Source organism: Buteo buteo, chromosome 10, assembly GCF_964188355.1.
Source record: "Buteo buteo chromosome 10, bButBut1.hap1.1, whole genome shotgun sequence".
NCBI lineage: Eukaryota > Metazoa > Chordata > Aves > Accipitriformes > Accipitridae > Buteo > Buteo buteo.
In genome coordinates, this window is record NC_134180.1 from 41958863 (window position 1) to 41973728 (window position 14866).

A 14866-nucleotide genomic window follows, 5' to 3' on the forward strand; every position below is an offset into this window, starting at 1 on the left:
GTAGTGAGAATATTCTAATACATAAACTCAGTAACTGTTTTAAGGAATTTACAGTAGTTTTAGGTGGGGTTCAGATTTCAAGTGTTGATGGCTGTATCTTTGAAGACATATTCATCATACCTGTTATAAATTATGTCACATAGTGATTTTTCAAAGTTTATAGAAACTACCATTCCTCAAAGTTTTTCGTTTTCCTCAACTCCTTAATTTTTGTTACTAGGTGTTGGATGACTCGTGGAAGTGGGAATAGTGTACAGAGCTTTTCATCTGTAAATCACCAGTATGAATTGGCAAAAGTCAATATTGGGTGACAGCTTACAGGGGACCTAAGTGAGTTGTTTAACAACACCAAATTTGATGGTAGCGTTGTTGCTTACTTGAGGTGGGCCGATGTCCTGCTTTTTGATTACGACATTTCTGCAATAAATTTTTGCCTATCCCTGACAGATGATTGAGTTGGTCTCAGTTCAGCTTATAGCGGGCAATTGCCCTGGCACAGAAAATTGCCATGATAACTGGCATTAATTGGCATAGAGATTTGCAGACTTATATGACAGGTTGTTATTGGGTACATGGATATGGTAATTTACCCCTAAAGATAGTCTCACAGATCAGTTCTAAGCCACTTTGAGTAATATGTGAAAATATTGCCTTTCCTCTACCAACTTTATGTGATCAAATGGACTGTTTCAGACACTGGTGTTTCATAAGAATTCTTACTCTTATTTTATTTAAACTCCCACTGAATTATAATGTTCCCATAGACTAAAATGAAGTTTTCATTTTTTCATCCGTATTATATTTGTGTATAAGTGGTATTGCTGTCAGCAGTACAATAGGGAAAAAATATCTCTGAATGCTTCAGCTGTACTAAATAAAGGTGTTAGTAGATACTGAAAGCTGTGGAGCTTAACAACATTTGTTTTGAAAACCTATGGAATTTCAAAGTGCCTTGTATGGAATTATTAGGAAGGTTACAAAAGTTTACCTCAAAAATGATAGTTAGGGCTGTGTATTGGAAATTGATTTCTTTATAATATATCTTAGTGACCAAGTAAGATGAAACAGGTTATTACTCAGTCTTAGTTGTGAAATAGGTTTCACTATCCCAGATAAAATTTCTCAAGCAAATATAATACCAACTTTGCTCTCTCTTGGAGTTGTAGGATTGTGTACTATGTCTTACCATGTTTGGGGTTTTTGTTTCTTGTTTTGTTTTGTTTTTATCTTTCTTAGAGCATTTTCGTCCTTTTGTGAAGAAGTTTAGTCATGGTTGTATATGATAGTGTGGGCTTGTGTTAGGAAACTCATGAAAGTGTCTTTCAGTCCCGTTTCCTACCTGGAGTTTCATGATGTGAAAATCTTAGCTTGCCTTATTGGAAAAAATGTTTCCAGCTCACGTGGTTGACAAAGAAAACATGAGAACATAAACCTTCAGTTAGATAAAGAGAACCAAAATGTATCATTAAAAAAATAATTTTTATTTTGTGGTTTGGGGGTACAGCTCAGAATACACTTGGGATTGGTGGTAGTACAGGTTGTTTTCTTGAGTCGTTGTCATAGATTATGATGTCAGTAAAAAGTATGTGTGTTATGGCATTGCAGTTGTTCATAATAAAAAAAAAAATGCAACGGCTAAAGGCAAAAACATGCTAAGCTATCAAATAATTTATTTTTAATTCTAGTGACTGTATTTTTTTTTCCATACATGAGGAAATGTTTCTCACTAATGGCTGCATTGTCCATGCCTAAAATATGTGAGGTCTCCACGTGGAAACCACCACTATAAAAGCTGAGTGTACTTCTCTATTGCACTGATTGTTTGTAGCTTCTTTCCCTATACCAGTACATGAAATTCTACCCATTAGCAAGCACATTCTTTCAGCATGTGACTTAGTGTTATCCAGGCTTTCTCAGCTGTAATAAAAGTGCCTTTATAACATCCTAATGATAGTTTTGGATAATCTGGATTTTAAGATAGGAGTGGTGTGAACAAATGTAATCTCTTTTATATATGCTTTGGCTTTCATCTCTATCCATATGCCACTTTGCTACGTAGCAAGTGTTTGGGCATTTTGGTTTCAAGGTCAACTCGGAAAGGGCAATTAGTTGCTCAGGCTCCCAGTTTTTTCGGAGATATTTAAGAACTTCTTTTAAAATTTGTTAGCATTGAGAGTTATTATAGATTTATATTGCATCTTAAGTAAATTCTGGCATTTATCAAATGAGTGGTGCCAATGTTTAAGCATCTTTTACTGCATGATCTTTGGCTAATATTCTCAACTGTAAAATATTCACTTAGAGATTGCCCCTGCAAAATTTTATTTGTAGGAGTTTTACGTATTCATGGATAGTAGCTGTGTTGTAATATTACTTAAGGTATTTAGCAGAATCAGTCTGGAATGAAATATAAATAAAAGGTGCAGTCTAACTGAACTTTCAAAAATACAAACTTGGGAGGCGCGTAGGGTATGGCAAGTGCTGATCTCCCTGGATATATAAAAATACAAAATTGTCGCATATTTGAAGGATACTCTGTTAAATGTGAGTGAATACTGTGCTATAATGACATTCCAGGGAACTGGGCTATCCATGTGAACAAACACACAGAGTAACTGCCCTTCTTTGGCTGACCTTGACATTGAAATCCTTCAACAATTGCTATGTGCCCAAGCCTTGCATGGATAAAGATGTAAGCTTTGCTGTATTCTCCTGACTCTGCTTGTAGAGGTGACAGGGCAGAAATCTTTATTTAGTCCTTGGCATTCAACTGGAGATTAGCAGCAAAGGTGTCTGTTTTTGTTTGTTTGTTTTTATGGTGACACAGTTGCCTACTGAGAATTGTAACAATGCCACCACCTCATTTCACAGATGCTACTGAACTGCTCTCAGCCAGTATAGGCTTGGTCATTGGTCAGCTGGCTAAAAATCAAGCTGCCAGCCTAGGTAGAGATGAAGGATCTTTTGTGTTTCCCTAAAAAAACTTGATTATATGGGAAGATATAAAAACATCCCTCCAGTTTCAGATAGACTGTGCATTTTAATTTAATTTCAGTTTAATGTAATACCTTCTTCATCCTGGAAACTGATGAAAGGATGTTTTCAGTAAAGGCTTTTAAGAGGCTAACTAAATCCAGCAAATTCATTTTGAAGAATGCCAGGTGTAGCAGCAGCGGGACTGATTGCATGCATGGTATTGGCTGTTGGCCTTAACAATGTATGTCTGTTGGTATGATTTTTCCTTTACATTTGAAATTCATGTTGCATAATTTGAATTGATAAGTTCAAATGTATAGATGTGACATAAAATATTGTTTAAGATAAATTCTACACTAGATCTCAGCTCCTGGCAAAGTGGAAAGACTTATGTGGATCTCAGTAGAAACAGGATCTAATGATGTGCAAGCTTACAAATAAGAGTTTCCTGATATTAAGGCAGGGGACGTAGACACTGGGCTGAATTTTACACCTGTCTTTTGAGGAGACTGTCTTTGAATTCATGGATATTTTGCTTATTTAATAGTTTGAACCCATTAACTTTCTTTAAGGAAGACATCCCATTGAGTTTAGTAGAGCAGTGCATATGAGTAAGTGGAAGCTGCAGATCAGAGCCTTTAAGCAAAATAATTCCTGTGATATTGTTGTGTTGTAAAAAGTCACAGGCTGCTCTCTGGTTTCTTCCTTTTTCTGTAGAAGAAAGTGGGTGTGATTTGCAGCAGTGTGGCATATTCATATCTGTGCTGGATCATAGTTCGCGAGGGATGATCTAGGATGCCAGGCAGTGCCTCTTTGATGACTTCTTTCAAAAGAATATGTGAGTGAGCTCATCTGCCCCTCAGGCTGCTTGAACCTCTCTGGTACAAACCACAGAATTCAAGGCCACGGAAGGTCACAGTCAGTCTGTATCAGTAGAGTACAGGATTAAGACTATAAGCAAAACTGTCCTTTAGACCTGCTTTTCCCTTGGATTGATTTGGCTAAAAAAAAAAAGTCTGAACATGGAAAGTGATTAAAGGATGTTTTGAAAAAACTCCTTCGCTGGGAGCTGGAACTTACAGTTAATATTATGTTTTATTGTTCAGTACTTCAACAGGCTGGAAGAAATCCATGTCAGAAGATGGTTAACAAATATTGGACTTCACAAACAACTACACTGAATTTTGATGATTTTTGTACTATTTTAAAAAAAGAAAAACCAGCTACAAAAACTGAACTGCTTGAAGCATTTGGAAAAATAGACACAGATAATACTGGATATATTTTACATGATGAACTTTATAAAATTCTTACAACAGTAAGTATCAGTAGAAACTTAGTTATCTATCTTTAACCATTAGTAGAGATTTTGGTAATTAAACAGGAAAACTATTCTGAATGTGTAAACACATATTCCTGACCAAAAGAATCAATAACTGATTCACGTTTTTGTTTTTGTTTTCTTATTTTATTTTATGTCTAATTGTCTGTGGTTATCTGATCTTTCTTTCAGTTTTTCCCCTTACAGTCGTGCAGTTGCTAACCTGTCTGTTCCTTTCAGCAATTGTGCCTTGAAGGTGGAAGCTGGCAGAAAAAATATTTCTCATATTTTCACAGAATGCTTTGTTGAAACTCTATCAATACAGCAGTGGAGCAACAGAAGGGGAAGCACATGTCTCTCCCTTGGTTCAGTTAGTGCAAATCTCTCTATTCTCTACAGAGCCTCTCTGCAGCCCTTTGGGGTTTTGAACTTTTACCAAGAGAATTAATGACATACCTTTGCTGTTCTCCCCTCACAAGTTGTTGTCTATGTATGTTCAGAAGCAGAATGGTCTTCCAAGTTGGTGTAGAGCTGATGCTCTGACTTTAAGCTAATTGATATACAGCACAGATGATTACAATGATTTTCTTTCTCTGTTCTGTCAGGGTTTTTGCTCTGTGCAGCCAACCCTGCCCCCCGCCCCCCACCTTCATTGTAAAAGCCAATTGTCTTGCACAGCACAAACACTAGGGAGCAGCAACAATTAAAACCAGACTGGTAGTAGAATTCTAGTAGAGTTTTCAAAAGTGAGAATAGAACAATTTCAAGGAAATGTAGAGGAGAGCAAACTGGGACAGAAGGATCAAAAAATTTACATACAATATTTGTTGTGTTTGACCCAATAAAACAAAATTATTTCTATACTTCAAACATTGTGGCAGCACCTTCAATCCTCATTCTGTATGAACAAAACGATATAGTTGCAATGGTAAGGAAATATTCTATATATAACAAAAGATAGAAGTAACAGATGTTGAGTGCTACCGTAGTTATGCCATGAAGGGCTACAAACTCTGTATTGTTATATAAAGTCAGGGCATTGCTTTATATAGATGCAGACTGAAGAACTTACTAGATATGCCTGCAGTAGCAACTGGTGCTGTTCAAAGAGTGGAGGATCAGGATTTGATTTATTGCAATCCACTATGGCTCTGGGACCATATGTCCACATCACATGTTTACCAACAATGAAGTTCGTGTTAGTTTTCAGTCCCAAGTTTTACACCATGCACCTATAGCTGAAAAGTGTGAAGTAGATTTCTGTACAGCAGTCGCATATTGCTGTGTCATTGCTAACAGCCCTGTGCATCTGTGTAGAGGAAACTTCTGGAGGACCTCGTGGAAGACATGCTTTCTTCCTGAGAGATGTACCTTGTGCCCACATTGCAAGTGGGGCACTCCAGATGGTGTTTGGACATGCAATTCAGACTTGGTTCCAAAAGGAGGGAAATTGCTCTGGCTTCACACTAATGATTCCAAGTAGACAGGTGCAAGGCAAATTCATGCCTGGAATAACTCTTCTAGTGAACTAAATTGCAGGTGTAGACTGGTATAACAGAATAGCTCAAGTAAGTAAGTGAAACTAACCATTATGAAGTTAACTCTTGGTTGTTAGTGTGCTACAATGTAAGTAAGAATGACTGAGAGCTGGGATTCCCCAGGTTATGGAATATTTTCTGAAAATGATGTAGGTGTCATTCACAGTGGTCTTCCAGAAGACACCACAGAATTGCATAAACTGATGCAATTAATCTGTTCAGTATTTAGTAGCATTGTAGGGACATAATTTTTTATGATGTTGACCTGTATTTTGATGATTCAAGTCAAAATCCATTTAAATCTATTGCAAGATAAGATTCCCTGAAAGGATATTAAAAGGATCTTTGTGTTTTTATTAAATGTACACTGTAGGTGAACAGCATTCTTGATGAGAAACCCAAACTGAGTTGTTTTTTATTGCAGAGAGGTGAAAAAATGACTCGGGATGAAGTGAGTGCCATTATTAAACAAGCTGATTTTAACTGCAGTGGCAAACTTGACTACAACAAGGTATGGCAAACAGAGTGATATTATTTGTTCTTGTGTTATTGACTTGATGTTATTGATAGTATTAACATTATCAAACTCAGTACATATCACCTCCATGTGTGGGTCCATTGATGACCTCACCCCAGGCCCGCCCCCCCCCCCAACTGCCTACATACTGAAACACAGGCAGGTATATATTTCTGTTTCACTCACTTTATCTGGCAATTATCCTTGAAAAGGTCACTCGCTGCAAGTGAACTTAATGTTTTAGACAGAGCCTAATAGTAAGCACAAAACCTAACAGCATGCGTGAAGGTAAGAGTTAAAGGAATAGCAGGTTAAAGATGATCATTGGCAGCAAACTTGGCTAATCAGTGAGAATTGCTATCTCTGTGACGTTTTGTAATTTCTTGTGTGTGGGACATTATTGTACATGTGAACATCTAATTTTCAAGATGCAACACCTTATCAGTTTTTCTGACATCATGTCTAAGTTTTGAACTGAATAAACAGTCCAAAAGATTTGTGCATAAATACAGTTTCATAGAAGAAAACCAACCCCCTATTAAAAATCCTATATTAAAAAAAAAAAATCAGTTTTCAAATATCTAGAAAGAAATATAAATCACCTCTTGGGTTGAAAGTCGCACTTAATTTTCATTCAATATTTGGACCTCCTTGTTGAATCATGACTCCATTTTACGGTGTCACTTGAGTGGTTGCTCTGATTCATGAAAATGAAAATTAATATTGTGCTTTAACAGAAAATGTATTACATCTCTTTGCAGAGATCTTATAGCAGCCTTCCAGTACTTAAAGGGTCTGCAGGAAAGATGGGGAGGGACTCTTTATCAGGGAGTGTAGTGATAAGATGAGGGGTAACTGTTTTAAACTGAAAGAGGGTAGATTTAGACTAGATATTAGGAAAAAATTCTTTTCTGTGAGGGTGGTGAGGCACTGGAACAGGTTGCCCAGAGAAGTTGTGGATGTCCCCTCCCTGGCATTGTTCAAGGCCAGGTTGGATGGGGCTTTGAGCGACCTTGTCTAGTGGAAGGTGTCCCTGCCCATGGCAGGGGGGTTGGATCTAGATGATCTTTAAGGTCCCTTCCAACCCAAACCATTCTATGATTCCATGGTTCTATCTATTGACCTGTCCTTTGCTTATTTATGTTACATTTTAATCCTTAAAACTGTGAGAAAGAATGTCTCACTTAACTGATTACTTCTCTTTCTCTAAAGTTTTGTGACTTATACATGACAACCAGTGAGCAGTGCTGCAAGACTGCACGAGAGAAACTGGAAGCTGATAGTCGATTGAGGCAACAGCAGTTTGGAAATCAAGCTGAATTGTCCTCTGAAGGGATCACACTGCCAGTGTCAAAACCATCACCAAGAATCTCGAGGAAAACTGATCACAAACTAGCACCAACAAAAGGTATTTATATTTCATATTGGGAGATTTCATTCTGTTGGAGATCATGCTCTGGGTCAATGAGCAGTTGAATATCTGTTTAATTTTTCTCAGATTAGTGAGGATGTTACTGACTAATATTCATTTTTACTGTGGCAAGTGCATAAATGTCTCAGTACAATATCTGATCTCCATGTTCAAATGGACATTGGCTGCATCTATGTTCTGAAGCTCTCAAATTCTTAAGAGTGAATTTCATTGACTCTCATGTGACACAGTCCAGAGGGGGAGAGACAAAGCGAATGCTCAGATGTTGCAACATAGGCAAGTTATTTATTTCCTTCCCTGGTCAGAGATGAAACCTTAAATATTTATCAATCAGCAGTCTGTTTGTTTCAATTGTCGAGGCTACTTTTAAAGCACAATCAATACAAGAGTTTAATGTTCTTCCTGAAGTTACAAAGATACTTAAAAACCTCCTCAGACTGGAAAAAGAGTGCAGGCTAACAGACTGCAAAGGTACCATGTGTGAAATATTTGCAGGTAGTGCATGTTGTTTACTTTAAGTTGCTTCAGTTCTAGGCAATACTGAAGAGGTGCAAAAATGACAGAACAGTGATGGAGACTGAGTTTGTGTAGCTAGATCAACAATTGTATGAGCAGAGTTGCCCTGACATGAGGAATCAGGAAGTAAAGGCTTGGAAGTAATTGTGTTGGGCAACTGTGCATATAAGTGATGTGCTGTCTGGCAGGGAAACTATATTGTCCTGAAAAGAAATAACTTAAATTAGAAGTAGGTTAAACCTATCCACATAGGACAGGTTTACCTTGATTCCAAGGTAAATAGAATCATGTGGTAACAATTTTTTGTCCTTCAGGCAGATTTGGTTCCCAGGTTCTGCTGTTTATATGCCCGTTCACCTGGGATGTACAGTCAGGGAAGTAAAGATGTTTGGCTAATGAATTATTAAACGTTATATAATTATAAGGGAAGTCAGCTTATCTGATTGAAGTTTTTGTCATCCAGTTTTTCTCTGTATGCCTATAAATGTAAGGCTTTATGACAAATAGCACTAGGAGTGGGTTGAAATAATGTAATTGTAACAAAATATCTATGTTTATAGGTGATAGTAGAACTCCTTCAAGACCCTCATCAGCTCAAAGTTGCAAAGCATCCATTTCTACCACTATCAGCATGGGTGCCAGTAGCAACAGAAACACAAAGCTAATTGAGCCAGACACAATGAAGGTATCATGTAAGCTAGTCCTATTGAAATTATGCTGTTTTCCTCTAGGCACGTGTGTTATTGCATTTTAAATAAGAAACCGTTTTTCTCTGATTTTTAGCTTATGTTTTATTAATAGTTTGTCAAGGGCAGCTATAAACTACTGAGAGGTTTCTTGATACATATTGTTATTAACATTTTTATATACTGTTGGTTTTGCTGACATCTAGTTATTGAAAATAATTTTTCAGGTGTGAAGGTTTAATAGAACAAAGTGTGGTTTTTATAAATGAAACCACTGTTGGATAAAACATTTAATGACTTTTTGAGAAATTTAAAATTTAATAATTTATTAGGTTGGTGAGAACTTTAAATGCTTAAGTAGTCTGAAAGATTGTGTATCATAAACCTTTATATGAAAGGTAATTGGAAATAAATAACAGATCTGTGAGCATATTCAGTTTGTTGGGCATTACTTTGTAAATATATGTTGTAGCCTGAAAATATTGATTTTTAGTTAGACTAATATGTTCTATCAGTATTTTCTTTTAAATAAATCACTCATTCAATATAAATTCCTGTGGGAGAAAGACAACAAAGTCACTTTGCTAAGTCAATATTTGTAGAGTGTTAATATTGATCTTTTCCCTTTGTTTTCCCTTTCTTGACTGAACCTTTACTAGTTTTCTTTCAACAGAAAATAATAGCTGTAGAAATATAAAACATTAACTGGAAAATGCTAGGATACATTAAAAATGTGCACCTTGAGACTCCTGTATAAAAGGGAAAAAATGGTTATGACCACATAGTATAACTGCTGCTAGAAAACTGAACTGATTGTTCTCATGAGTTACATTTTTGTTTCAAATAACAACTCTGTATTTGTTATTGAACTCCAAAGTCCTTTATATCTTCGACATTGCCATACAGTGACATTTGTTCTATATTAAAATTTAAAAACATAATCTCAAAGGAATTTTTTGCAGTCTGTTTAGGTATCTGGACCTCCATGCAATTTAACCTGCAATTTCACCTTGTTCAAACATGTTGGGTAGTATATAAAACCATTGCACAGTTTCCCAATATTGGATTCCTCTTTCTTTGTGCAAGCTAGTAAGAACTCACTGAAAAAAGGCAGCTGCAGATATCGATTACTATTGATTAGCATCACACAAAAACTGAAATCAATAAACATGAAAAGGTATAAGTAGAACTACTAATTTTTTTTAACCCGAACTATTAAGGGCACAATGCAAACTGTCAAAATCAATTAATAAATACACAGTGATTCATTTGTGGTGTGGATCAGAATCTAGCACCCCAAAATTATTCTTATTTATCTTGTATTCAGAATTTTTTTTTTTTTTCTGAAGTTCGCCTGTCTTTTGGGGACAGTAAGAAAATGTTGCCATCATGAAGTTGGACCAATGCCAACTTTACATTTCTGACAGAAGAAAACAGTGGGAGTCAAAACATGGTGAATGTCTGAATTTTAAAAACCCTTAGAAAACATGGAATATATTCATAGTACATTCTTCCATGTGTTTTCTTTTTGTTAGTGAAGTTTTGTGACACGTTCAAAGCCATATAAATAAATTTGGGGAGAAAAAAATAGTTACAGAAGTGCTACAGACATGCATAAACAACATGCTGACCTGTTGGGCTATAACTGTAGCTGAATCACAATTTATTAAAAGATGGGTAATGGAGATCTTAAACTTCTGCAAAGTATTCTTTGTGTCGGTTTTAGTCAAGATTGAAAGACATTAACAAACAGAAAAAGCAAGCTGTGTATCATGTTCTAAAATCTTCCCTCTGCACTGGGTAGCTAAATTATCCCTGCTAAGGAGTCTCACCTTTGCATTCTGCGCTACTGAAGTCAGTGAAAAACCTGTATACACAGTGGGTAGCAAAAGAAATACTTGAGAAAAGTCTTTTTCCTGAAAGAAACAGTTATATGCTCCCACTCATGTCTGTGAAATAGCCTCATGCAATTGAACTAGCAAGACTTTTTCTGTGCATATGGAACAGGTTTGTACAAGACAAAGCCTTGAACTGAAGTTCTTTGCTTTTATCATAGGAACAATTCCTCTCACAAACATTGCTTTTTGTCTGGAATTATGCATGAGTGTGTGGACAATTTCAATAATAACTTAAGTTGTAACAGCAGTGGAATGCATTATTTGGGCAGTGACCATCACTGGCAGCTGCAGGTAGTGCCTAATATTTCTTTATGATTAACATTTCTAATACAAACATTTCCCACTGTGTTAGCTATTATTTGATAACTTTTGTTATGCTTTGAAGGAACATACTAAAATCAAAACAGAAAATCATCTTTTTAGCTTCCCATATTTACATACCTGTTTGTAATTTGACATGAGTAATTTAGAGAATATAGCACCACCTTACGCTCCCTGCAAGAATAACAGTTTAGTATTTGATTCGTAAAGCATTGTCAAACTTTTGCTTACTGTGGCTGTTACATGTAAATGTGGCTGTTACAGTAATTTTTGTACATTAATATTGTCACAGTATCTTTTTGAGTAGTTATAGCACATTTGGACTGCTGTTTAAACTGATATTATGCACTTTTATGTCTCAAAGAACAGCCATATTGCTTCATTAGCAGACCTTTTGACTTTGATCTTTTTGAAATGTCATTAATTTTTCAAACAGTTTTGTAAGGTATTAAGCTTAGAGACTAAATGAGCTAACAACCAGTTATCTCAGCTGTGTCAAGTTTTAAGGAAATATCTCAATCTACTGCATATGTAGTTTAGACAAAGTTAGGAGTCATGCATGTATTGGAATAAACAGTTTACTGAGAATGGAGTAGTGCTAGAAATGATTTAACAGACTAAACTACATATTCAAATTCTAGCAGTGACTTATGTTGACTCTAATGTTAATATCAACTCCCATTATCCACTTGTTTGACTGAGAGAACCCTATCTGTTGCTCGATGTTTAACCCTCACCATTAAGTCCTAGTAATGTTTTGTCTCTGTTCACTTCTTTCCTAATTATTCTTTGTGATTGCACTCCTTTTGCTTATCCTGTCACTAGAAATCTAGTTTCCTGGGTAGAGCTCGGTATAAAATTTTTAGGTGGCCTTGTTAATTAGGTCTATACCGCTATGTAAAAGGTGCCCAGGGACTGATCTGTGACTCTGTGGACCAAGTAGCACACGTAGCTGTATTTCCACAAGGCTTAGGCCTAGCACCCTCTCAAGCAGATTGTGTCCACTTTAAACGGCACTTCTTGCTTTTTTCCTAGAACCCATGTGGTAGTGTTGTGGGTTTAAGAAATTATATTTTCCAGTGCCATTCATAATCTTATGTCTCTGCATCCTGACCAAGAATATATGTTACAAGCTGTGGGGTAGGTCATGGCATGGAGTGTGCAAGGTTATAAAACCTGATGGGTTGATGTGGACTGTGTAGGTCACAGGAAGCCAAAACGAGTGCAGTTACATCCATATTCCTTTTTGAAAGTGGTGCCTGAAGTGAAAAATTCTTTGAATTGCGTACACATTTTTTTGAAGAGTGCTAGTTATAGTCGTCTGAAACGGAGCCATGGAATGAGCTTACAGCTAGGTGTTGCTTCTTGCTGTCTTTTATTTCTCAGTGTAGATGTAGCTAGTGATTGTTGTTTCCCAACAGCATGCTGTTCCCTTTGCATCTCTCATGGCAGAGAAGATAGGCTTCCACGAAGGCCCTGGATCCAACATGTTATCTTAACTGGAAAAGATTATGGGAGGGGAGGGACTTGGATATTAGTTTCCATCAGGGATGGGATGTCCCACTTTATTTTAGATAGCTTAATTGGTCTTTGTCTTTTTGATAACATACTTCCCCAGAGTACAGGCTTACTTTTAAAGTTTCTTAGAACTTCCTTAGCAAAGTCTTAATTTTCTTTAGAAATCCCAAACCTCCAAAGAACAGCAGAAAGTGACTTGCAAAGTATATAGTATTTGTACTTAAAAGTACTCCATATTGTCAGCTGTATGCAAATATAATTAGCAGAATTTGACATCTAAAATTGGTATGATGCATTATGCTACCAAAACTATTGGGGTACTGAATATAAAATAATTGTTGCCTTTAGATCAACATCTTGGATGGGACAGGGTAGTCTTACCATAACCATAAGTAATTTGAGATGAAGATAGTTTCTAGCTATGTAAAATGTGGAATTCTCAGTGTTTATCCACATGCATGTTTTCAGGATGATATATTTTTATTCCTTTAGTGTGAAGATTCTTTTCATAGCTGAGTTTGTGCTATTTGGGTGAAACTTATAAGAGTGATTCAGAGGCAGAAAATGAAGTGAGATATAGTATTAGATTCTACAGTCTTTCTATGCCAACAGAGGTGGTGAGTTTTCTCAGAGTACATCTCTCTCTTTGTTTTGATTTATTTATAAAAAGCTCTTAAAGCAGAAAGAAGTATAATGAAGATGAATTTGGTAATGTTTGAATGAGAAGTGTCTAGTATAGAGGAGCTGATCCTGTTCCCACAGAAATCTGTGGCAAAACTGTGGCACAGGACTGAAGGCTCTTAAATCCATGAGTCCCTGAGTAATTTATATTCTTAAGAAATGTAGAGTTTGGAATGGAGAAATTTAAATTCAGGATCACAGCTACATGTATTACCAAGTGCGTTACTTGGCATCCCGGATGGATGTATGCTAGCAAAGTCCTATTCTTGCCTGTCACCTTTAGGTCATTGACTGTCAAGTATCATCAACTGAGCGTGAATGCGTTGTAATGAGAACTGATTCTTTAAGAGGAGAAATGAAGTGTAGCACTTTGATGAAGACTGTTTGACCTTGGATGGAGTTAGTAGTCAGCCTTCTTACTGGGAGTTGCATGCACACCTTCCCCATTTTTTACAAGCTCTCTTCTCAAATCTGTGTTAGCTTACCTGTGGCACTGAACACTAAGCATAGGTACAGCCACCTGGACAGAGCTCTCTGCTAAGATTACACTGGAAGATTCCTTTAGCTACGCTTTGCTCAGAAACATTATCTTCCATTGCTAGGAAAGTGACTAGAAATCATGGATTTAATCCAGACCAGGGAAGGCAAATCAAGAACATCTTCTGTCCCTCAAGGCATACAATATGTCTGCAAGGACTTTATTTTTATTTTGCTAAAGAAATATCATTTGAATGATATTTGAAATTGCAAATTGGGACTTGCTGTTTAAAAAAACATTAAAAAATTTGAAGCATGTAGCTGTTTTAGCATCTCAGCAAAATCATGGCTTCTCTAGGAACCATATTATTCACAAATACAGTAGTTTTCAGTTTATGTCTTTCCAATAGCTTTGACAGAAGTCAAGAAGAACCACTTAATTTGACCAGTACTTGTGTTTGTGATTTGTCTGAGCAAATAACTCCTCATTGTTCAGCTAATCAATTATGTTCTTTGCTTGATTGGCCTGATGGAACTAACGTAGCAAAATTCCACCCTTTCAGTGGTAAATCACACAGTTCAGAGAATTTAATGAGTTCAGTTTGATTCTTCACGGCAATTCAAATTTCATTTCAACTGTCTGAGCATTGGGGTAATCTGTATGTTTTTCAAGCATTTTCACAAGTGAAGCAACGTTACTAACTGCTCTGCAAAAATTGACTACAAATTAATATATTTCAGAGAAGGCACTTTTATCTTTATCAAAGATCAAGGCAACATCTAATATTTGCTTGGTTTCCAGGAATGGCAATGTGCACAATCTAAAGGATGCTTCTACTTAGAAGAAGATGGTGAAATCATTAGTCACAAGTACAAGTTGCACTTACCTCAAAGGTCTACAGTATGTATTACCATCAAGCCTTTAAACGTTCGTCAGGTAGAAGGTAAGTGTATCTGTATTTCTTTGGAGAATTTTCCTGTATTA

At 36.4% G+C, this 14866-nt stretch overlaps 1 protein-coding gene across 3 annotated transcripts in view; it reads left to right on the forward strand.

Annotated features, from left to right (window-relative positions):
* Nucleotides 1–14866, forward strand: part of EFCAB7 (EF-hand calcium binding domain 7) — a 30644-nt gene that overhangs the window by 3009 nt on the left and 12769 nt on the right. For all 3 annotated transcript variants that reach the window (XM_075037285.1, XM_075037283.1, XM_075037284.1), the window contains exons 4-8: nucleotides 4083–4294; nucleotides 6260–6346; nucleotides 7565–7760; nucleotides 8861–8985; nucleotides 14684–14825. In XM_075037285.1, coding sequence (XP_074893386.1) covers nucleotides 4083–4294; nucleotides 6260–6346; nucleotides 7565–7760; nucleotides 8861–8985; nucleotides 14684–14825 — 762 coding nt within the window. The remainder of the gene's footprint in view (nucleotides 1–4082; nucleotides 4295–6259; nucleotides 6347–7564; nucleotides 7761–8860; nucleotides 8986–14683; nucleotides 14826–14866) is intronic.